Here is a 25396-nt window from a genome sequence, read left to right on the forward strand (position 1 = left end):
CTCTCTTTGGCTGTCAACTCCAAATCACATCTCTCTTTGGATATCAACTCCAAACCACATCTCTCTTTGGATGTCAACTCCAAACCACATCTCTCTTTGGATGTCAACTCCAAAACATCTCTTTGGATGTCAACTCCAAAACACATCTCTCTTTGGATGTCAACTCCAAAACACATCTCTTTTTTGATGTCAACTCCTAAACACATATCTTTGGATGTCAACTCCAAAACACATCTCTTTGGATGTCAACTCCAAAACACATCTCTTTGGATGTCAACTCCAAAACACATCTCTCTTTGGATGTCAACTCCAAAACACATCTCTCTTTGGATGTCAACTCCAAAACACATCTCTCTTTGGATGTCAACTCCAAAACACATCTCTCTTTGGATGTCAACTCCAAATCACATCTCTCTTTGGATGTCAACTCCAAAACACATCACTCTTTGGATGTCAACTCCAAATCACATCTCTCTTTGGATGTCAACTCCAAATCACATCTCTCTTTGGATGTCAACTCCAAACCACATCTCTCTTTGGATGTCAACTCCAAAACACATCACTCTTTGGATGTCAACTCCAAACCACATCTCTCTTTGGATGTCAACTCCAAACCACATCTCTCTTTGGATGTCAACTCCAAACCACATCTCTCTTTGGATGTCAACTCCAAACCACATCTCTCTTTGGATGTCAACTCCAAACCACATCTCTCTTTGGATGTCAACTCCAAATCACATCTCTCTTTGGATGTCAACTCCAAAACACATCTCTCTTTGGATGTCAACTCCAAAACACATCTCTCTTTGGATGTCAACTCCAAAACACATCTCTCTTTTGATGTCAACTGCAAAACACAGCTCTTATGATGTCAACTCCAAAACACAGCTCTCTTTGGATGTCAACTCCAAAACACATCTCTCTTTTGATGTCAACTCCAAAACAACAGCTGTTATGACGACAACTCCAAAACACAGCTCTCTTTGGATGTCAACTCCAAAATACAGCTCGTATGACGTCAACTCCAAAACACATCTCTCTTTGGATGTAAATTCCAAATCACAGCTCTATTTGGATGTCAACTCCAAACCACATCTCTCTTTGGATGTCAACTCCAAAACACATCTCTCTTTGGATGTCAACTCCAAAACACATCTCTCTTTGGATGTCAACTCCAAAACACATCTCTCTTTGGATGTCAACTCCAAAACACATATATTTGGATGTCAACTCCAAAACACATCTCTTTGGATGTCAACTCCAAAACACATCTCTCTTTGGATGTCAACTCCAAATCACATCTCTCTTTGGATGTCAACTCCTAAACACATCTCTTTGGATGTCAACTCCAAAACACATCTCTTTGGATGTCAACTCCAAAACACATCTCTCTTTGGATGTCAACTCCAAATCACATCTCTCTTTTGATGTCAACTCCAAAACACAGCTCTTATGATGTCAACTCCAAAACACAGCTCTCTTTGGATGTCAACTCCAAAACACAGCTCTTATGACGTCAACTCCAAAACACAGCTCTCTTTGGATGTCAACTCCAAAACACAGCTCTTATGACGTCAACTCCAAAACACATCTCTCTTTGGATGTCAATTCCAAATCACAGCTCTATTTGGATGTCAACTCCAAAACACATCTCTCTTTTGATGTCAACTCCAAAACACAGCTCTCTTTGGATGTCAACTCCAAAACACATCTCTCTTTTGATGTCAACTCCAAAACAACAGCTGTTATGACGACAACTCCAAAACACAGCTCTCTTTGGATGTCAACTCCAAAATACAGCTCGTATGACGTCAACTCCAAAACACATCTCTCTTTGGATGTAAATTCCAAATCACAGCTCTATTTGGATGTCAACTCCAAACCACATCTCTCTTTGGATGTCAACTCCAAAACACATCTCTCTTTGGATGTCAACTCCAAAACACATCTCTCTTTGGATGTCAACTCCAAAACACATCTCTCTTTGGATGTCAACTCCAAAACACATATATTTGGATGTCAACTCCAAAACACATCTCTTTGGATGTCAACTCCAAAACACATCTCTCTTTGGATGTCAACTCCAAATCACATCTCTCTTTGGATGTCAACTCCAAAACACATCTCTTTGGATGTCAACTCCAAAACACATCTCTTTGGATGTCAACTCCAAAACACATCTCTCTTTGGATGTCAACTCCAAATCACACCTCTCTTTTGATGTCAACTCCAAAACACAGCTCTTATGATGTCAACTCCAAAACACAGCTCTCTTTGGATGTCAACTCCAAAACACAGCTCTTATGACGTCAACTCCAAAACACAGCTCTCTTTGGATGTCAACTCCAAAACACAGCTCTTATGACGTCAACTCCAAAACACATCTCTCTTTGGATGTCAATTCCAAATCACAGCTCTATTTGGATGTCAACTCCAAAACACATCTCTCTTTGGATGTCAACTCCAAAACACATCTCTTTTTTGATGTCAACTCCACAACACATATCTTTGGATGTCAACTCCAAAACACATCTCTTTGGATGTCAACTCCAAAACACATCTCTTTGGATGTCAACTCCAAAACACATCTCTCTTTGGATGTCAACTCCAAAACACATCTCTCTTTGGATGTCAACTCCAAAACACATCTCTCTTTGGATGTCAACTCCAAATCACATCTCTCTTTGGATGTCAACTCCAAATCACATCACTCTTTGGATGTCAACTCCAAATCACATCTCTCTTTGGATGTCAACTCCAAATCACATCTCTCTTTGGATGTCAACTCCAAACCACATCTCTCTTTGGATGTCAACTCCAAAACACATCACTCTTTGGATGTCAACTCCAAAACACATCTCTCTTTGGATGTCAATTCCAAATCACATCTCTCTTTGGATGTCAACTCCAAACCACATCTCTCTTTGGATGTCAACTCCAAACCACATCTCTCTTTGGATGTCAACTCCAAACCACATCTCTCTTTGGATGTCAACTCCAAATCACATCTCTCTTTGGATGTCAACTCCAAAACACATCTCTCTTTGGATGTCAACTCCAAAACACATCTCTCTTTGGATGTCAACTCCAAAACACATCTCTCTTTTGATGTCAACTGCAAAACACAGCTCTTATGATGTCAACTCCAAAACACAGCTCTCTTTGGATGTCAACTCCAAAACACATCTCTCTTTTGATGTCAACTCCAAAACAACAGCTGTTATGACGACAACTCCAAAACACAGCTCTCTTTGGATGTCAACTCCAAAATACAGCTCGTATGACGTCAACTCCAAAACACATCTCTCTTTGGATGTAAATTCCAAATCACAGCTCTATTTGGATGTCAACTCCAAACCACATCTCTCTTTGGATGTCAACTCCAAAACACATCTCTCTTTGGATGTCAACTCCAAAACACATCTCTCTTTGGATGTCAACTCCAAAACACATCTCTCTTTGGATGTCAACTCCAAAACACATATATTTGGATGTCAACTCCAAAACACATCTCTTTGGATGTCAACTCCAAAACACATCTCTCTTTGGATGTCAACTCCAAATCACATCTCTCTTTGGATGTCAACTCCAAAACACATCTCTTTGGATGTCAACTCCAAAACACATCTCTTTGGATGTCAACTCCAAAACACATCTCTCTTTGGATGTCAACTCCAAATCACATCTCTCTTTTGATGTCAACTCCAAAACACAGCTCTTATGATGTCAACTCCAAAACACAGCTCTCTTTGGATGTCAACTCCAAAACACAGCTCTTATGACGTCAACTCCAAAACACAGCTCTCTTTGGATGTCAACTCCAAAACACAGCTCTTATGACGTCAACTCCAAAACACATCTCTCTTTGGATGTCAATTCCAAATCACAGCTCTATTTGGATGTCAACTCCAAAACACAGCTCTTATGACGTCAATTCCAAATCACAGCTCTATTTGGATCTCAACTCCAAAACACATCTCTCTTTGGATGTCAACTCCAAAACACATCTCTCTTTGGATGTCAACTCCAAAACACATCTCTTTGGATGTCAACTCCAAAACACATCTCTCTTTGGATGTCAACTCCAAAACACATCTCTCTTTGGATGTCAACTCCAAAACACATCTCTCTTTTGATGTCAACTCCAAAACACATCTCTTTGGATGTCAACTCCAAAACACATCTCTTTGGATGTCAACTCCAAAACACATCTCTCTTTGGATGTCAACTCCAAAACACATCTCTCTTTGGATGTCAACTCCAAAACACATCACTCTTTGGATGTCAACTCCAAATCACATCTCTCTTTGGATGTCAACTCCAAAACACATTTCTCTTTGGATGTCAACTCCAAAACACATCTCTCTTTGGCTGTCAACTCCAAATCACATCTCTCTTTGGATATCAACTCCAAACCACATCTCTCTTTGGATGTCAACTCCAAAACATCTCTTTGGATGTCAATTCCAAAACACATCTCTTTGGATGTCAACTCCAAAACACATCTCTTTGGATGTCAACTCCAAAACACATCTCTCTTTGGATGTCAACTCCAAAACACATCTCTTTTTTGATGTCAACTCCACAACACATATCTTTGGATGTCAACTCCAAAACACATCTCTTTGGATGTCAACTCCAAAACACATCTCTTTGGATGTCAACTCCAAAACACATCTCTCTTTGGATGTCAACTCCAAAACACATCTCTCTTTGGATGTCAACTCCAAAACACATCTCTCTTTGGATGTCAACTCCAAATCACATCTCTCTTTGGATGTCAACTCCAAATCACATCTCTCTTTGGATGTCAACTCCAAAACACATCTCTCTTTTGATGTCAACTCCAAAACACAGCTCTTATGATGTCAACTCCAAAACACAGCTCTCTTTGGATGTCAACTCCAAAACACAGCTCTTATGACGTCAACTCCAAAACACAGCTCTCTTTGGATGTCAACTCCAAAACACAGCTCTTATGACGTCAACTCCAAAACACAGCTCTCTTTGGATGTCAACTCCAAAACACAGCTCTTATGACGTCAACTCCAAAACACATCTCTCTTTGGATGTCAATTCCAAATCACAGCTCTATTTGGATGTCAACTCCAAAACACATCTCTCTTTTGATGTCAACTCCAAAACACAGCTCTCTTTGGATGTCAACTCCAAAACACAGCTCTTATGACGTCAATTCCAAATCACAGCTCTATTTGGATCTCAACTCCAAAACACATCTCTCTTTGGATGTTAACTCCAAAACACATCTCTTTGGATGTCAACTCCAAAACACATCTCTCTTTGGATGTCAACTCCAAAACACATCTCTCTTTGGATGTCAACTCCAAAACACATCTCTCTTTGGATGTCAACTCCAAAACACATCTCTCTTTTGATGTCAACTCCAAAACACATCTCTTTGGATGTCAACTCCAAAACACATCTCTTTGGATGTCAACTCCAAAACACATCTCTCTTTGGATGTCAACTCCAAAACACATCTCTCTTTGGATGTCAACTCCAAAACACATCACTCTTTGGATGTCAACTCCAAATCACATCTCTCTTTGGATGTCAACTCCAAAACACATTTCTCTTTGGATGTCAACTCCAAAACACATCTCTCTTTGGCTGTCAACTCCAAATCACATCTCTCTTTGGATATCAACTCCAAACCACATCTCTCTTTGGATGTCAACTCCAAAACATCTCTTTGGATGTCAATTCCAAAACACATCTCTTTGGATATCAACTCCAAAACACATCTCTTTGGATGTCAACTCCAAAACACATCTCTCTTTGGATGTCAACTCCAAAACACATCTCTTTTTTGATGTCAACTCCACAACACATATCTTTGGATGTCAACTCCAAAACACATCTCTTTGGATGTCAACTCCAAAACACATCTCTTTGGATGTCAACTCCAAAACACATCTCTCTTTGGATGTCAACTCCAAAACACATCTCTCTTTGGATGTCAACTCCAAATCACATCTCTCTTTGGATGTCAACTCCAAAACACATCACTCTTTGGATGTCAACTCCAAATCACATCTCTCTTTGGATGTCAACTCCAAATCACATCTCTCTTTGGATGTCAACTCCAAACCACATCTCTCTTTGGATGTCAACTCCAAACCACATCTCTCTTTGGATGTCAACTCCAAATCACATCTCTCTTTGGATGTCAACTCCAAAACACATCTCTCTTTTGATGTCAACTCCAAAACACAGCTCTTATGATGTCAACTCCAAAACACAGCTCTCTTTGGATGTCAACTCCAAAACACAGCTCTTATGACGTCAACTCCAAAACACAGCTCTCTTTGGATGTCAACTCCAAAACACAGCTCTTATGACGTCAACTCCAAAACACATCTCTCTTTGGATGTCAATTCCAAATCACAGCTCTATTTGGATGTCAACTCCAAAACACATCTCTCTTCGGATGTCAACTCCAAAACACATCTCTTTGGATGTCAACTCCAAAACACATCTCTCTTTGGATGTCAACTCCAAAACACATCTCTCTTTGGATGTCAACTCCAAAACACATCTCTCTTTGGATGTCAACTCCAAAACACATCTCTCTTTTGATGTCAACTCCAAAACACATCTCTTTGGATGTCAACTCCAAAACACATCTCTTTGGATGTCAACTCCAAAACACATCTCTCTTTGGATGTCAACTCCAAAACACATCTCTCTATGGACGTCAACTCCAAAACCCATCACTCTTTGATGTCAACTCCAAAATCCATCACTGTGTCAACTCCATTAGGCGGCAGGTAGCCTGGTGGTTAAGCGTGTTGGGCCAGCAACCGAAAGGTTGGAATCAGGGGCTATATACCTGTCTATTAACCCAGGACCTATATACCTGCCTATTAATCCAGGGTCTATATACCTGTCTATTAATCCAGGGTCTATATACCTGTCTATTAACCCAGGGCTATATGCCTGTCTATTAATCCAGGGTCTATATACCTGCTTATTAACCCAGGGTCTATATACCTGCCTATTAACCCAGGGTCTATATACCTGTCTATTAACCCAAGACCTATATACCTGTCTATTAACCCAGGACCTATATACCTGTCTATTAACCCAGGACCTATATACCTGCCTATTAACCCAGGACCTATATACCTGTCTATTAACCCAGGACCTATATACCTGTCTATTAACCCAGGACCTATATACCTGTCGATTAACCCAGGGCCTATATACCTGTCTATTATCCCAGGACCTATATGCCTGTCTATTATCCCAGGACCTATATACCTGTCTATTAACCCAGGACCTATATACCTGACTAATGTCTATTAACCTAGAGACTAGACATTAGTGTATAAGCTGCTCTTCTGCTGTAATCTCCATCGGAAAACATGACTGTAGTCAGAACTATTGTTTTTACCCGGTGGGATAGCTGCTGACATGTCCACGCACGCACACACATGCACGCTCTTATAGCAATGTGCCCTGAGGCAGCAACTTCTGCAGTAAACCTAGCTAAGAAAACAATGAGCTTGCTTCATTTCAGGATATGTTGCAGTCTGTAAGGTGAGGTGTGTGTGTGTGTGTGTGTGTGTGTGTGTGTGTGTGTGTGTGTGTGTGTGTGTGTGTGTGTGTGTGTGTGTGTGTGTGTGTGTGTGTGTGTGTGTGTGTGCGTGCGAACAGTCAGTCAGATATGCCCTTCCAAGCCCACATACCTGTGTCCATACCAGCTTCACAATATCAATACATTCCTAATATCATCACAATAGTTATAATGACTCTGCTATAGTATTCTGATACAATAGTTATAATGACTCTGCTATAGTATTCTGATACAATAGTTATAATGACTCTGCTATAGTATTCTGATACAATAGTTATAATGACTCTGCTATAGTATTCTGATACAATAGTTATAATAACTCTGCTATAGTATTCTGATACAATAGTTATAATGACTCTGCTATAGTATTCTGATACAATAGTTATAATAATAGTATTCTGAACCAATAGTTATAATAACTCTGCTATAGTATTCTGATACAATAGTTATAATAATAGTATTCTGATACAATAGTTATAATAACTCTGCTATAGTATTCTGATACAATAGTTATAATAACTCTGCTATAGTATTCTGATACAATAGTTATAATAACTCTGCTATAGTATTCTGATACAATAGTTATAATAACTCTGCTATAGTATTCTGATACAATAGTTATAATAATAGTATTCTGAACCAATAGTTATAATAACTCTGCTATAGTATTCTGATACAATAGTTATAATAACTCTGCTTTAGTATTTTGATACAATAGTTATAATAATAGTATTCTGATACAATAGTTATAATAACTCTGCTATAGTATTCTGATACAATAGTTATAATAACTCTGCTATAGTATTCTGATACAATAGTTATAATAACTCTGCTATAGTATTCTGATACAGTAGTTATAATAACTCTGCTATAGTATTCTGATACAATAGTTATAATAATAGTATTCTGATACAATAGTTATAATAATAGTATTCTGATACAATAGTTATAATAACTCTGCTATAGTATTCTGATACAATAGTTATAATAACTCTGCTATAGTATTCTGATACAATAGTTATAATAATAGTATTCTGAACCAATAGTTATAATAACTCTGCTATAGTATTCTGATACAATAGTTATAATGACTCTGCTATAGTATTCTGAACCAATAGTTATAATAACTCTGCTATAGTATTCTGATACAATAGTTATAATAATAGTATTCTGATACAATAGTTATAATAACTCTGCTTTAGTATTTTGATACAATAGTTATAATAATAGTATTCTGATACAATAGTTATAATAACTCTGCTATAGTATTCTGATACAATAGTTATAATAACTCTGCTATAGTATTCTGATACAATAGTTATAATAACTCTGCTATAGTATTCTGATACAGTAGTTATAATAACTCTGCTATAGTATTCTGATACAATAGTTATAATAATAGTATTCTGATACAATAGTTATAATAATAGTATTCTGATACAATAGTTATAATAACTCTGCTATAGTATTCTGATACAATAGTTATAATAATAGTATTCTGATACAATAGTTATAATGACTCTGCTTTAGTATTCTGATACAGTAGTTATAATAGTATTCTGATACAATAGTTATAATAATAGTATTCTGATACAATAGTTATAATAACTCTGCTATAGTATTCTGATACAGTAGTTATAATAGTATTCTGATACAATAGTTATAATAATAGTATTCTGATACAATAGTTATAATAACTCTGCTATAGTATTCTGATACAATAGTTATAATAACTCTGCTATAGTATTCTGATACAATAGTTATAATAATAGTATTCTGATACAATAGTTATAATAATAGTATTCTGATACAATAGTTATAATAATAGTATTCTGATACAATAGTTATAATAACTCTGCTATAGTATTCTGATACAATAGTTATAATAACTCTGCTATAGTATTCTGATACAATAGTTATAATAATAGTATTCTGATACAATAGTTATAATAATAGTATTCTGATACAATAGTTATAATAACTCTGCTATAGTATTCTGATACAATAGTTATAATGACTCTGCTATAGTATTCTGATACAATAGTTATAATAACTCTGCTATAGTATTCTGATACAATAGTTATAATGACTCTGCTATAGTATTCTGATACAATAGTTATAATAACTCTGCTATAGTATTCTGATACAATAGTTATAATAACTCTGCTATAGTATTCTGATACAATAGTTATAATAACTCTGCTATAGTATTCTGATACAATAGTTATAATAACTCTGCTATAGTATTCTGATACAATAGTTATAATAACTCTGCTATAGTATTCTGATACAATAGTTATAATAACTCTGCTATAGTATTCTGATACAATAGTTATAATAACTCTGCTATTGTATTCTGATACAATAGTTATAATAACTCTGCTATAGTATTCTGATACAATAGTTATAATAACTCTGCTATAGTATTCTGATACAATAGTTATAATGACTGCTATAGTATTCTGATACAATAGTTATAATTACTCTGCTATAGTATCCTGATACAATTGTTATAATAATAGTATTCTGATACAATAGTTATAATAACTCTGCTATAGTATTCTGATACAATAGTTATAATAATAATATTCTGATACAATAGTTATAATGACTCTGCTATAGTATTCTGATACAATAGTTATAATGACTCTGCTATAGTATTCTGATACAATAGTTATAATAACTCTGCTATAGTATTCTGATACAATAGGTATAATAACTCTGCTATAGTATTTTGAAAAATTGGTTATAATAATAGTATTCTGATACAATAGTTATAATACCTCTGCTATAGTATTCTGATACAATAGTTATAATAACTCTGCTATAGTATTCTGATACAATAGTTATAATAATAGTATTCTGATACAATAGTTATAATGACTCTGCTATAGTATTCTGATACAATAGTTATAATAACTGTGCTATAGTATTCTGATACTATAGTTATAATAACTCTGCTATAGTATTCTGATACAATAGTTATAATAACTCTGCTATAGTATTCTGATACAATAGTTATAATAACTCTGCTATACTATTTTGATACAATAGTTATAATGACTCTGCTATAGTATTCTGATACAATAGTTATAATAACTCTGCTATAGTATTCTGATACAATAGTTATAATGACTCTGCTATAGTATTCTGATACAATAGTTATAATAACTCTGCTATAGTATTCTGATACAATAGTTATAATAACTCTGCTATAGTATTCTGATACAATAGTTATAATAACTCTGCTATAGTATCCTGATACAATTGTTATAATAATAGTATTCAGATACAATAGTTATAATAACTTTGCTATAGTATTCTGATACAATAGTTATAATAATAATATTCTGATACAATAGTTATAATGACTCTGCTATAGTATTCTGATACAATAGTTATAATGACTCTGCTATAGTATTCTGATACAATAGTTATAATAACTCTGCTATAGTATTCTGATACAATAGTTATAATAATAGTATTCTGATACAATAGTTATAATAATAGTATTCTGATACAATAGTTATAATAATAGTATTCTGATACAATAGTTATAATAACTCTGCTATAGTATTCTGATACAATAGTTATAATAACTCTGCTATAGTATTCTGATACAATAGTTATAATGACTCTGCTAAAGTATTCTGATACAATAGTTATAATAACTCTGCTATAGTATTCTGATACAATAGTTATAATGCATCTGCTATAGTATTCTGATACAATAGTTATCATAACTCTGCTATAGTATTCTGATACAACAGTTATCATAACTCTGCTATAGTATTCTGATACAATAGTTATAATATCTTTGCTATAGTATTCTGATACAATAGTTATAATAATAGTATGCTGATACAATAGTTATAATGACTCTGCTATAGTATTCTGATACAATAGTTATAATAATAGTATTCTGATACAATAGTTATAATGACTCTGCTATAGTATTCTGATACAATAGTTATAATAACTCTGCTATAGTATTCTGATACAATAGTTATAATAATAGTATTCTGATACAATAGTTAAAATAACTCTGCTATAGTATTCTGATACAATAGTTATAATAACTCTGCTATAGTATTTTGATACAATAGTTATAATGACTCTGCTATAGTATTCTGATACAATAGTTATAATAATAGTATTCTGATACAATAGTTATAATGACTCTGCTATAGTATTCTGATACAATAGTTATAATAACTGTGCTATAGTATTCTGATACAATAGTTATAATAACTCTGCTATAGTATTCTGATACAATAGTTATAATAACTCTGCTATAGTATTCTGATACAATAGTTATAATGACTCTGCTATAGTATTCTGATACAATAGTTATAATAACTCTGCTATAGTATTCTGATACAATAGTTATAATGACTCTGCTATAGTATTCTGATACAATAGTTATAATAACTCTGCTATAGTATTCTGATACAATAGTTATAATGACTCTGCTATAGTATTCTGATACAAAAGTTATAATAACTCTGCTATAGTATCCTGATACAATTGTTATAATAATAGTATTCTGATACAATAGTTATAATAACTCTGATATAGTTTTCTGATACAATAGTTATAATAATAATATTCTGATACAATAGTTATAATAACTCTGCTATAGTATTCTGATACAATAGTTATAATAACTCTGCTATAGTATTCTGATACAATAGTTATAATGACTCTGCTATAGTATTCTGATACAATAGTTATAATAACTCTGCTATAATATTCTGATACAATAGTTATAATAACTCTGCTATAGTATTCTGATACAATAGTTATAATAATAGTATTCTGATACAATAGTTATAATGACTCTGCTATAGTATTCTGATACAATAGTTATAATAATAGTATTCTGATACAATAGTTATAATGACTCTGCTATAGTATTCTGATACAATAGTTATAATAATAGTATTCTGATACAATAGTTATAATAATAGTATTCTGATACAATAGTTATAATGACTCTGCTATAGTATTCTGATACAATAGTTATAATAACTCTGCTATAGTATTCTGATACAATAGTTATAATAACTCTGCTATAGTATTCTGATACAATAGTTATAATGCATCTGCTATAGTATTCTGATACAATAGTTATAATGACTCTGCTATAGTATTCTGATACAATAGTTATAATAACTCTGCTATAGTATTCTGATACAATAGTTATAATAACTCTGCTATAGTATTCTGATACAATAGTTATAATAACTCTGCTATAGTATTCTGATACAATAGTTATAATGACTCTGCTATAGTATTCTGATACAATAGTTATAATAACTCTGCTATAATATTCTGATACAATAGTTATAATAACTCTGCTATAGTATTCTGATACAATAGTTATAATAATAGTATTCTGATACAATAGTTATAATGACTCTGCTATAGTATTCTGATACAATAGTTATAATAACTCTGCTATAGTATTCTGATACAATAGTTATAATAACTATGCTATAGTATTCTGATACAATAGTTATAATAACTCTGCTATAGTATTCTGATACAATAGTTATAATAATAGTATTCTGATACAGTAGTTACAATAACTCTGCTATAGTATTCTGATAAAATAGTTATAATAACTCTGCTATAGTATTTTGATACAATAGTTATAATGACTCTGCTAAAGTATTCTGATACAATAGTTATAATGACTCTGCTATAGTATTCTGATACAATAGTTATAATGACTCTGCTATAGTATTCTGATACAATAGTTATAATGACACTGCTATAGTATTCTGATACAATAGTTATAATAACTCTGCTATAGTATTCTGATACAATAGTTATAATGACTCTGCTATAGTATTCTGATACAATAGTTATAATGACTCTGCTATAGTATTCTGATACAATAGTTATAATGACTCTGCTATAGTATTCTGATACAATAGTTATAATAACTCTGCTATAGTATTCTGATACAATAGGTATAATAACTCTGCTATAGTATTTTGATAAAATAGTTATAATAATAGTATTCTGATACAATAGTTATAATAACTCTGCTATAGTATTCTGATACAATAGTTATAATAATAGTTTTCTGATACAATAGTTATAATGACTCTGCTATAGTATTCTGATACAATAGTTATAATAACTCTGCTATAGTATTCTGATACAATAGTTATAATGACTCTGCTATAGTATTCTGATACAATAGTTATAATAACTCTGCTATAGTATCCTGATACAATTGTTATAATAATAGTATTCTGATACAATAGTTATTGTCAAGTTGTCTAGGTGTTATAATTATTTTCAGCTCTGCCCAAACTTGAAAACGGCTTGCTCAACCCGTGAAGGATGCAAAGGGACAACTCAATTCCTTTCCAGTGTTTTATTATGGTTTTGATGCCATTTGTTGAATATGTTGAAATAGTTGATTTGTTGAATAGAGTAGTTGAATCACAGAGGAATAGGGAATAGCAATAGCAATAGGAATAGCACTAGCACTAGGAATAGCACTAGCACTAGGAATAGCTTGATAACCTTAAACAAACAGAGAATAAACATGCATTATTTTACACTAAACAATGCATGACACAGCAACAAAGCATGGCTTTGAATAAAGTAAACGTTTAAACAATTTAATCTAGCACTTCTAGCAATTACTTCTGAGGTCAGAAAATATCCACAACAAAAGTCAACATTCCTACCAGAGTTAAACATGTAAATTGCTAAGCACTGGATGCAACATAATAAATAATTCCAAACATTACATACCAGTTGCGTCTTTAGGGTTGAACAATGAGCTGTGTGTATGTTGAGGACCAAACATTTTATACCCATGCTTATCTGACAGGTGCGCATGTAAAAGTAGTCCCTCCAGAAATCCTGGCTCAATTTTTTAGTTCCACCTGTGTTTTTTGGGTTATCTGCCCTCTTGAGGCCTGGAGGTCTTTAAAGGAAGAGCTGCCATTGTGCTCATGTTTTGAGTGTTCTGTTTTGACGCAACACCTCCCACTTGACCTCCTGGTTCTTGAACCGAAGGAGGTCACACGAACCTCTGTGTTGGGCATGTTCGATTTCAGCTATCAGGCTCTTCCTTCTTCAACAGGAAGTATAACAATGATGCGTCTGACATCCCTATGAAGAACTGTAGCAGGTTTTTTAGTTGAGAGTGTCTTTGACTTCTCTTGAGCAGGCTTCACAGTTGGGACTGGGTAGCTGGGAAAAGTTCTGACCTGCACATCTCTGACGATGCCCTTCTTGTCAATGTTGACACCGATGACTCTGGCTAGTTTGTAGTGACCCCTCCAGGCATTTTGGTCAGCCAGCCAGACAACATCTCCAACAGCCACATTCCTATGTGTTGTGTGCCATTTACTCCTCACGAATAGATTGGGCCCAGCTAACTGACTCCACCAAGGTTAGCAGCCGTGTAGAGAAATGTTTGAAACTCACTCCATGTGAAGAGTCCTTCTCCTCCCAGGTTGTGCAAAGCCCGCTTCACAGTACGAACAGCTGCTTCTGCAGCTCCATTCCTGTGAGGGGAGTCTGCTGGGTGGATTTTCCAGCTCCATTCTGTCCCATGCTTGGAAGCTTCATTTTCAAGCTCAGATTTACCTAGTTGATCCAAGAAGATGTAGAGTTCTTTGAGGGCAGGTCTGGCACCCACAAAGTTCTTTCCAGGATCTGACCACAATTTCTTTGGGTGCCCTCTCAGTGCCGTGAATCTTTGGTAAGCCAGTAGGAAGCCTTCCGTCGACTGGTCACTGACAACATCTGTGTGTATAGCTCTGGATACCATGCAACAGAAGACAATACCCCACACCTTGAGCTTGGTTTTCTTTTTGACCTCGTCCTTGACTTCATACGGTCCAAATAAGTCCACTGTTGTGTACTCAAATGGTCTGGCTGGTGTTATCCGCTCGGATGGAAGGTCACTCATGATCTGTTGGCACTTTCTGGCCCTGGCCTTTCTGCACACCACACAATTGTCAACTCTCTTTTTAGCCAGCTTCCGGCCTTTTATCACCCAGGCTTTCTTCCTCATCCGGAGGAGTGTGCCTGCTATTTCTTCATGATTTGCACCATGGGCCTCTTGAGCTAGGAGAGTGGATATCCATGCCTCATATGGTAGAATTGGTACGGCAGTTTCGTCCTCATCAAAGATCTGGAACCTTCCTCCACAAACTAAGAGCCCAGTCTCTTTATCTCTGTAAACAGCGAGTCTGTTGAGAGTGGTATCTTGAAAGGTTATACCTTCTTGAGCTGCAAGGAACAAGTCTCTTAGTGCATCCTCACACTCCCCGACAGTGAGTACAGCTTGTTTGGCTCTGTACCTCCAGTTTGTTGAAAGAGCGTCCTCCCACTTTGGTTTATCTGAGGCTGAATTCTTGGTCAATATTTCTTTCCATCTCGTTGCGGCTCTCCAAACCCAGGCAATGACTCGGATCAGCCTGGTCAGATTGCTGAATTTCCTGATGTCAATCAGTTTTGTTACCGCAGAGCCGGCTGGTGATCTTCGGATCCGAGTCTTAGGTTCATCTGATTTATTTTGCTGTGTATCACTCTGGTTTCTCTTGACCTGCGCTCTGGTCAGTGCTGCTGAGAAAGCTTTCCTTCGAAGTTTGTTTATACCTTCCTTGCCATACGCAGCGATTTCTTTGGCTGACTTATGTGGCCACTCTTTCACAGGTTTCCTCAGGAATGCTGGTCCATCCTGCCACATGGAATCTTCCTGGAGGTCTTCTGGGGCTGCCCCTCTTGTTATGATGTCAGCACTGTTCAGGCTTCCTGGGATCCACCACCAGTCTTCTATGGATGTGGATTTCTGGATCTCTCCAACTCTATTTGCAAAGAAAGTTTGATATCCATAGCTGTCTCTCTGGATTGCTCCCAACACAGTTTGACTGTCCAGTAGATGGAGCCATCGTTCAATTTCTATTCGACTATGCTTTTCAACGTACTTTCGAAGTCGTGCTGCATAGACAGCACCGCAGATTTCAGCTTTTACTGGTTCTCCCTTTTGGTCCAATGGTGTGAGCTTTGCTTTGGATTCAACCAGTCTGACTTTGATGCCTTGCTGGGTCTCCCATCTTAAGTACACTACGGCTCCATAGCTCTTGTCACTTCCATCAGAGAATGTTATTCCCCATGGTTTTCCAATCCAGTTGGCTGGTGTGAGGCTTCTGTGAAAGGTGATTTGGCCAAGACGTGTGTATTCCTCAAAGAATTGGATGGCTTCTTCCCTCAAATTTTCAGACAAAGGTTTGTCCCAAGTGTCTCGGTTCAGAGTTTTGCCTCCAGCTTCCTGAAACGCCTTTCTGACAAGAATGGCTCCCTTTTGTTTGGCAGGTGTGACGAGGCCTATTGGGTCATACAGGCTAGCTACCTGGCTCAGCAGTTCTCTTCTCGTCAGTGGGTTTGGAGTTTTCCCTCTCACCTCTTCATCAAGGAGATTTTGGCCGACTCTCATTTTCCCTTTCCTCTTTGAGAAATTGATTGAAGTCATGAGGTACAGTCTATCCTCCTCAACAAGGTATCCAACTCCAAGGGCTTTATTGTATCCTTCCCTCATTTGGTTTGGGAGAATGAGTGCTGTGCTTGACTGCGCTCCTTGTTCTCCTGGTACGATCTCCTGCCTCCCACTTTGATCTGACCGGACCCAGGGCTTGAGGACGAAGCCGCCTGCCTTCAGGATCTCTTCAACACTTTTGGTGTTCTGGTCCAGCTTTTGCAAGTCATTATGGGAAGTCAGGATGTCATCGACATAGGTATCCTCTTCAAGGATCCTACGTTCCTCCTCCAGGTGAGCAAACATGGGCAGTTTGCTTGTCTCTCTCATAGCCAATTGCGCAATGCACCCTGCTGGTCGATCGCCAATGTTGACTCTGGTGATCGCATACTCTTCAATCTCTTCCTCCTCAGTGTCTCTCCAGAGAAATCTGTGGAGGTGCATCTCCAGGTCTTCCAACCACACAGAATTGTACATTTTCTTAATGTCGCCGAGGGCAGCATTGACGCCTCTCCTGAACCTGAGTAGTACTGCTCGGATGGGATTGAGGACATCAGGCCCTTTCAGCAGAAGGTCATTCATGCTGACCCCTCTAAACTTCTGGCTGCTGTTCCATACCAGTCTCACAGGTGTTGTGAGAGAGTGCGGGTTTGCTGCCACCAAGTGGCTGACATACCATACTGGCCCCTTCCAGCTGGCAATGAGCTCTTTGGTGAGTTTCTTCGCTGCTCTTCTCTCGACCATTTCATGGACTTGAGCTGTGTATGCTATTCTCCACTCTGGCTCTTTTTTGAGTTGCTTTTCTGTTCTCAAGAAGGTGGCTTCCACCCCACTCCTGTTGTCAGGAAGGGAACTTGGATCTTGAATCCAGGGGTATTTTGTGTCCCAGTGGGGTTCATCACTGTGAGCATCTGCTTTGATGTAGGTGAGGCCTTTCCTTATGATCTCCAGCTCTCTTTCCTCACTCAGAGTCATTTCTTTGCCTCCTGGTTGACAGTTGCCGCACCGGCATCCTCCACACTTTGGGTCGCAAGCTGCTCCAATGCTGTCCCACTTCCACCAATCCAAGAACTCTCTATGAGCAACTGTTCCTTTGGTTTCAGCTGTGAACAGCTTAGCTATCTCTTGATATTTGACAGCAGTTGCTTTCATGGATCGAGCAAAGTGTGTTTCAGACCTGTGTGCGGCTATATCCACTTCTTCAAACAGATCTGGATGTGCTCCACCAACAGTCTTTCCTAGCGGGCCTTCCCACAAGACAAGGTCTCCAATCACCTTCACTCTTTGCGGAGCAAGTCTTCCTTCGCGGTGGCTTATCAGTAGCTCAATACTCTCTGGTCTACTCAGATCTCCTAGATTGACTTCTGGGAAGAACTTCTTGAGTTGCTCAGGTTTGATGACTCTGTGGACGTTGGCAATTTCATTCAAACCATAGCAGATAAGCTCATGAGCTCTTTCCGTGCCTATGGGCGTTTTGACCCTCACTCTGAGGAGATATCTTCTGGTTCTAACCTTCATGGCCATTCCTCCGACTCCATGAACGACTAAAGTGATGTTTTCACTTCGAAGATTTAATCTTCTGGCAGCTCTGTGAGTGATGTAGTTTGTGTCCGATGCCAAGTCGATCAGGGTTCCAATTCTTTGTCCTGCATTGGCAGTTACCTTGAGCAGCATTAGAATAACTGGCAATTCTTCTACTGCACTTGACTCAGTCACTCCCAGCTGATTATTTTTGACACAGTTTGTTTTCGCAGTGGCGTTGGTGAATGCTTTCTTGAATTTCTCTGCCATCTCTGGGGAGAGCTTAGATACCAATTCCTCCTGCTCCTCTGTAAGCGTATACCTTCTCACATTGGATTGTCTTCTGTCTGAGTCACTTCTCTTGAAATCTCCCTTCAGACAAAGAAAGAAATGATGGTCTTTCTTACAGTCTCTTTTCCTGCACAGGTAAGTGTCTTTGCATTCATCATCTTCTCCATGACAGACCAAGCACCTCTTGCAGGCCCCCAGCTTTTCTACAGCATCCAACTTTTCCACCGGCTTCAGTTCTTTGAAACGCTTGCAAAAGAAGATCTTTTCTCTATGCTTTTAATCTCCACAGACAACACAGCCGCCTTTCCTTGTGGAACGTGTGGACGCATATCTTCTCTCCACACAAGCATATTTATTTTCTGGCTTTTCACTCACTCCCAGCTGCTCTAATTTTTCAAGAATTTCCTCCTGTGTTTTCAGGAATTTAAGAAGGTTTTCAAAGTGATTGTCCGGCGTGACATTATTCCTCGGGTTAACCATGAAGACAAGCCAATCCCGCTTGATGTTGTCAGGTAACTTGCTTTCTATGGATCTAATCACTAGAGGGTTGTTGATGGCTCCTGTGCCTCCAAGCTCTGTGAGATCATCCAGTGCCTTCTCTATAGTTTGGATCATGTCGATAACTTTCCTTGGCTGATTTGCTCTTAAAGCAGGAATTTTCTCCAGATCCTCAATTATCTCCAAGGCAATTGTAGACTTGTTTCCATACCTGTTCTCAAGCACCCGGAACATGTCCTCAGCAGTATTGTACGTAGACAAACGGAGGTCTCTGCACATTCTCTCATCTACACTGTCAATGAGTTGGATTTTCTTTACTTCGACTGAGCCTGTTGGTTCCCCCTGCTTCTGTAGACTCTCCCAGTCTCTCCTCCATCGATGGAAATTCCTTTTATACCCACTGAACCTGGGTAAACAGGTTGGTTTTATTCTCAGTGTCGGATGTGGAGCTGGCACGGGCATCTGCGGCATTCTCCCTCTGTCTTTATCCTCTTCTGCAATTCTTTGCGCTGTGAGAAATCCTGCCCTCCTTGCTTCAAGGTTGTTTCTGAATGCTTTCAGATTCTTTACTCTGGCTTCCAGCCGTTCTTTTTCTGCTACTGGAATCCACATCTCCCACTCTGCTAGGCTTGTGATTGCATCTCGGACTTGTGCCTTCGCACCATCCCACCGTAGCTCGAAGCCATCTCTATTTACAGCCATAACAGGTATTTGAGCAACCCCATCACAGGCGGTCTCAGCTTCTTTGATTGCAGACTTCACCTCGTCCTCCCCGTATCTAGGCCATAGGTTGGACTGGATCATCCCCCTGACCTCATCCAATCGTACTTCGCATTCTTGGAATGTCTTCTCAAGTTCAGTCTGCTGCTGCTTGCTCAGGTCAGCTTCTTCACCCTCATCGGTTTCAGCTTCAATGTCTGCCAGAAGTCCAGCCCTGTATTCATCATTTGTCTCACTGACCTTCCTTGCCTCCGACGTGAGCTTCTTGAACTCCTCTCGCAGTTCGCTCTTAGTCATGTGTTTTGCACCTCTGCTAAGGAAGTTTGCTTGCTTGGTAAAAGCACTCTTAGCCAAAGTTCTTTCTTGCTTCAGCTCCTTCACTGTTTTCCCAAGAGTTTCCTCCGCCATTTTGAGATGTAAGCCAATACTCCTCTCTGCGACGACAGCTTTCCTGACTTCAGGCCGTTAATCCTTTTGTCTTCACTGCCACGTTGGTTATCAACTGTCAAGTTGTCTAGGTGTTATAATTATTTTCAGCTCTGCCCAAACTTGAAAACGGCTTGCTCAACCCGTGAAGGATGCAAAGGGACAACTCAATTCCTTTCCAGTGTTTTATTATGGTTTTGATGTCATTGGCTGAATATGTTGAAATAGTTGATTTGTTGAATAGAGTAGTTGAATCACAGAGGAATAGGGAATAGCAATAGCAATAGGAATAGCACTAGCACTAGGAATAGCACTAGCACTAGGAATAGCTTGATAACCTTAAACAAACAGAGAATAAACATGCATTATTTTACACTAAACAATGCATGACACAGCAACAAAGCATGGCTTTGAATAAAGTAAACGTTTAAACAATTTAATCTAGCACTTCTAGCAATTACTTCTGAGGTCAGAAAATATCCACAACAAAAGTCAACATTCCTACCAGAGTTAAACATGTAAATTGCTAAGCACTGGATGCAACATAATAAATAATTCCAAACATTACATACCAGTTGCGTCTTTAGGGTTGAACAATGAGCTGTGTGTATGTTGAGGACCAAACATTTTATACCCATGCTTATCTGACAGGTGCGCATGTAAAAGTAGTCCCTCCAGAAATCCTGGCTCAATTTTTTAGTTCCACCTGTGTTTTTTGGGTTATCTGCCCTCTTGAGGCCTGGAGGTCTTTAAAGGAAGAGCTGCCATTGTGCTCATGTTTTGAGTGTTCTGTTTTGACGCAACAGTTATAATAACTCTGCTATAGTATTCTGATACAATAGTTATAATAATAATATTCTGATACAATAGTTATAATGACTCTGCTATAGTATTCTGATACAATAGTTATAATGACTCTGCTATAGTATTCTGATACAATAGTTATAATAACTCTGCTATAGTATTCTGATACAATAGGTATAATAACTCTGCTATAGTATTTTGATAAAATAGTTATAATAATAGTATTCTGATACAATAGTTATAATAATAGTATTCTGATACAATAGTTATAATGACTCTGCTATAGTATTCTGATACAATAGTTATAATAACTCTGCTATAGTATTCTTATACAATAGTTATAATGCATCTGCTATAGTATTCTGATACAATAGTTATAATAACTCTGCTATAATATTCTGATACAATAGTTATAATAACTCTGCTATAGTATTCTGATACAATAGTTATAATAATAGTATTCTGATACAATAGTTATAATGACTCTGCTATAGTATTCTGATACAATAGTTATAATAACTCTGCTATAGTATTCTGATACAATAGTTATAATAATAGTATTCTGATACAATAGTTATAATAACTCTGCTATAGTATTCTGATACAATATTTATAATAACTCTGCTATAGTATTTTGATACAATAGTTATAATGACTCTGCTATAGTATTCTGATACAATAGTTATAATAATAGTATTCTGATACAATAGTTATAATGACTCTGCTATAGTATTCTGATACAATAGTTATAATAACTGTGCTATAGTATTCTGATACAATAGTTATAATAACTCTGCTATAGTATTCTGATACAATAGTTATAATCACTCTGCTATAGTATTCTGATACAATAGTTATAATGACTCTGCTATAGTATTCTGATACAATAGTTATAATAACTCTGCTATAGTATTCTGATACAATAGTTATAATGACTCTGCTATAGTATTCTGATACAATAGTTATAATAACTCTGCTATAGTATTCTGATACAATAGTTATAATGACTCTGCTATAGTATTCTGATACAATAGTTATAATAACTCTGCTATAGTATCCTGATACAATTGTTATAATAATAGTATTCTGATACAATAGTTATAATAACTCTGCTATAGTATTCTGATACAATAGTTATAATAATAATATTCTGATACAATAGTTATAATAACTCTGCTATAGTATTCTGATACAATAGTTATAATAACTCTGCTATAGTATTCTGATACAATAGTTATAATAACTCTGCTATAGTATTCTGATACAATAGTTATAATAACTCTGCTATAGTATTCTGATACAATAGTTATAATGACTCTGCTATAGTATTCTGATACAATAGTTATAATAACTCTGCTATAATATTCTGATACAATAGTTATAATAACTCTGCTATAGTATTCTGATACAATAGTTATAATAATAGTATTCTGATACAATAGTTATAATGACTCTGCTATAGTATTCTGATACAATAGTTATAATAATAGTATTCTGATACAATAGTTATAATGACTCTGCTATAGTATTCTGATACAATAGTTATAATAATAGTATTCTGATACAATAGTTATAATAATAGTATTCTGATACAATAGTTATAATGACTCTGCTATAGTATTCTGATACAATAGTTATAATAACTCTGCTATAGTATTCTGATACAATAGTTATAATAACTCTGCTATAGTATTCTGATACAATAGTTATAATGCATCTGCTATAGTATTCTGATACAATAGTTATAATGACTCTGCTATAGTATTCTGATACAATAGTTATAATAACTCTGCTATAGTATTCTGATACAATAGTTATAATAACTCTGCTATAGTATTCTGATACAATAGTTATAATAACTCTGCTATAGTATTCTGATACAATAGTTATAATGACTCTGCTATAGTATTCTGATACAATAGTTATAATAACTCTGCTATAATATTCTGATACAATAGTTATAATAACTCTGCTATAGTATTCTGATACAATAGTTATAATAATAGTATTCTGATACAATAGTTATAATGACTCTGCTATAGTATTCTGATACAATAGTTATAATAACTCTGCTATAGTATTCTGATACAATAGTTATAATAACTATGCTATAGTATTCTGATACAATAGTTATAATAACTCTGCTATAGTATTCTGATACAATAGTTATAATAACTATGCTATAGTATTCTGATACAATAGTTATAATAATAGTATTCTGATACAATAGTTATAATGACTCTGCTATAGTATTCTGATAAAATAGTTATAATAACTCTGCTATAGTATTTTGATACAATAGTTATAATGACTCTGCTAAAGTATTCTGATACAATAGTTATAATGACTCTGCTATAGTATTCTGATACAATAGTTATAATGACTCTGCTATAGTATTCTGATACAATAGTTATAATGACTCTGCTATAGTATTCTGATACAATAGTTATAATAACTCTGCTATAGTATTCTGATACAATAGTTATAATGACTCTGCTATAGTATTCTGATACAATAGTTATAATGACTCTGCTATAGTATTCTGATACAATAGTTATAATGACTCTGCTATAGTATTCTGATACAATAGTTATAATAACTCTGCTATAGTATTCTGATACAATAGGTATAATAACTCTGCTATAGTATTTTGATAAAATAGTTATAATAATAGTATTCTGATACAATAGTTATAATAACTCTGCTATAGTATTCTGATACAATAGTTATAATAATAGTATTCTGATACAATAGTTATAATGACTCTGCTATAGTATTCTGATACAATAGTTATAATAACTCTGCTATAGTATTCTGATACAATAGTTATAATGACTCTGCTATAGTATTCTGATACAATAGTTATAATAACTCTGCTATAGTATCCTGATACAATTGTTATAATAATAGTATTCTGATACAATAGTTATAATAACTCTGCTATAGTATTCTGATACAATAGTTATAATAATAATATTCTGATACAATAGTTATAATGACTCTGCTATAGTATTCTGATACAATAGTTATAATAACTCTGCTATAGTATTCTGATACAATAGTTACAATAACTCTGCTATAGTATTCTGATACAATAGGTATAATAACTCTGCTATAGTATTTTGATAAAATAGTTATAATAATAGTATTCTGATACAATAGTTATAATAATAGCATTCTGATACAATAGTTATAATGACTCTGCTATAGTATTCTGATACAATAGTTATAATAACTCTGCTATAGTATTCTTATACAATAGTTATAATGCATCTGCTATAGTATTCTGATACAATAGTTATAATAACTCTGCTATAATATTCTGATACAATAGTTATAATAACTCTGCTATAGTATTCTGATACAATAGTTATAATAATAGTATTCTGATACAATAGTTATAATAACTCTGCTATAATATTCTGATACAATAGTTATAATAACTCTGCTATAGTATTCTGATACAATAGTTATAATAATAGTATTCTGATACAATAGTTATAATAACTCTGCTATAGTATTCTGATACAATAGTTATAATAACTCTGCTATAGTATTCTGATACAATAGTTATAATGACTCTGCTATAGTATTCTGATACAATAGTTATAATGACTCTGCTATAGTATTCTGATACAATAGTTATAATAACTCTGCTATAGTATTCTGATACAATAGGTATAATAACTCTGCTATAGTATTTTGATAAAATAGTTATAATAATAGTATTCTGATACAATAGTTATAATAACTCTGCTATAGTATTCTGATACAATAGTTATAATAATAGTATTCTGATACAATAGTTATAATGACTCTGCTATAGTATTCTGATACAATAGTTATAATAACTCTGCTATAGTATTCTGATACAATAGTTATAATAATAGTATTCTGATACAATAGTTATAATGACTCTGCTATAGTATTCTGATACAATAGTTATAATAACTCTGCTATAGTATTCTGATACAATAGGTATAATAACTCTGCTATAGTATTTTGATAAAATAGTTATAATA

At 35.5% G+C, this 25396-nt stretch overlaps 2 protein-coding genes across 5 annotated transcripts in view; both read right to left on the minus strand.

Moving 5' to 3' along the window:
• kdm6ba (lysine (K)-specific demethylase 6B, a) overlaps positions 1-25396 on the minus strand; it is a 372203-nt gene that overhangs the window by 74907 nt on the left and 271900 nt on the right. The gene's annotated exons all lie outside the window — the stretch shown is intronic.
• On the minus strand, positions 13893-19876 carry LOC129835239 (uncharacterized). The gene is made up of 2 exons (XM_055900771.1): positions 16567-19876; positions 13893-16446 (listed from the first exon to the last, which is right to left on the minus strand). Exons 1-2 carry the CDS (start codon positions 18903-18905, stop codon positions 15006-15008), a joined length of 3780 nt encoding a protein of 1259 aa, XP_055756746.1. The 5' UTR covers positions 18906-19876; the 3' UTR covers positions 13893-15005.

The sequence above is a fragment of the Salvelinus fontinalis genome, chromosome 36, assembly GCF_029448725.1.
Source record: "Salvelinus fontinalis isolate EN_2023a chromosome 36, ASM2944872v1, whole genome shotgun sequence".
In the NCBI taxonomy this organism is placed as follows: domain Eukaryota; kingdom Metazoa; phylum Chordata; class Actinopteri; order Salmoniformes; family Salmonidae; genus Salvelinus; species Salvelinus fontinalis.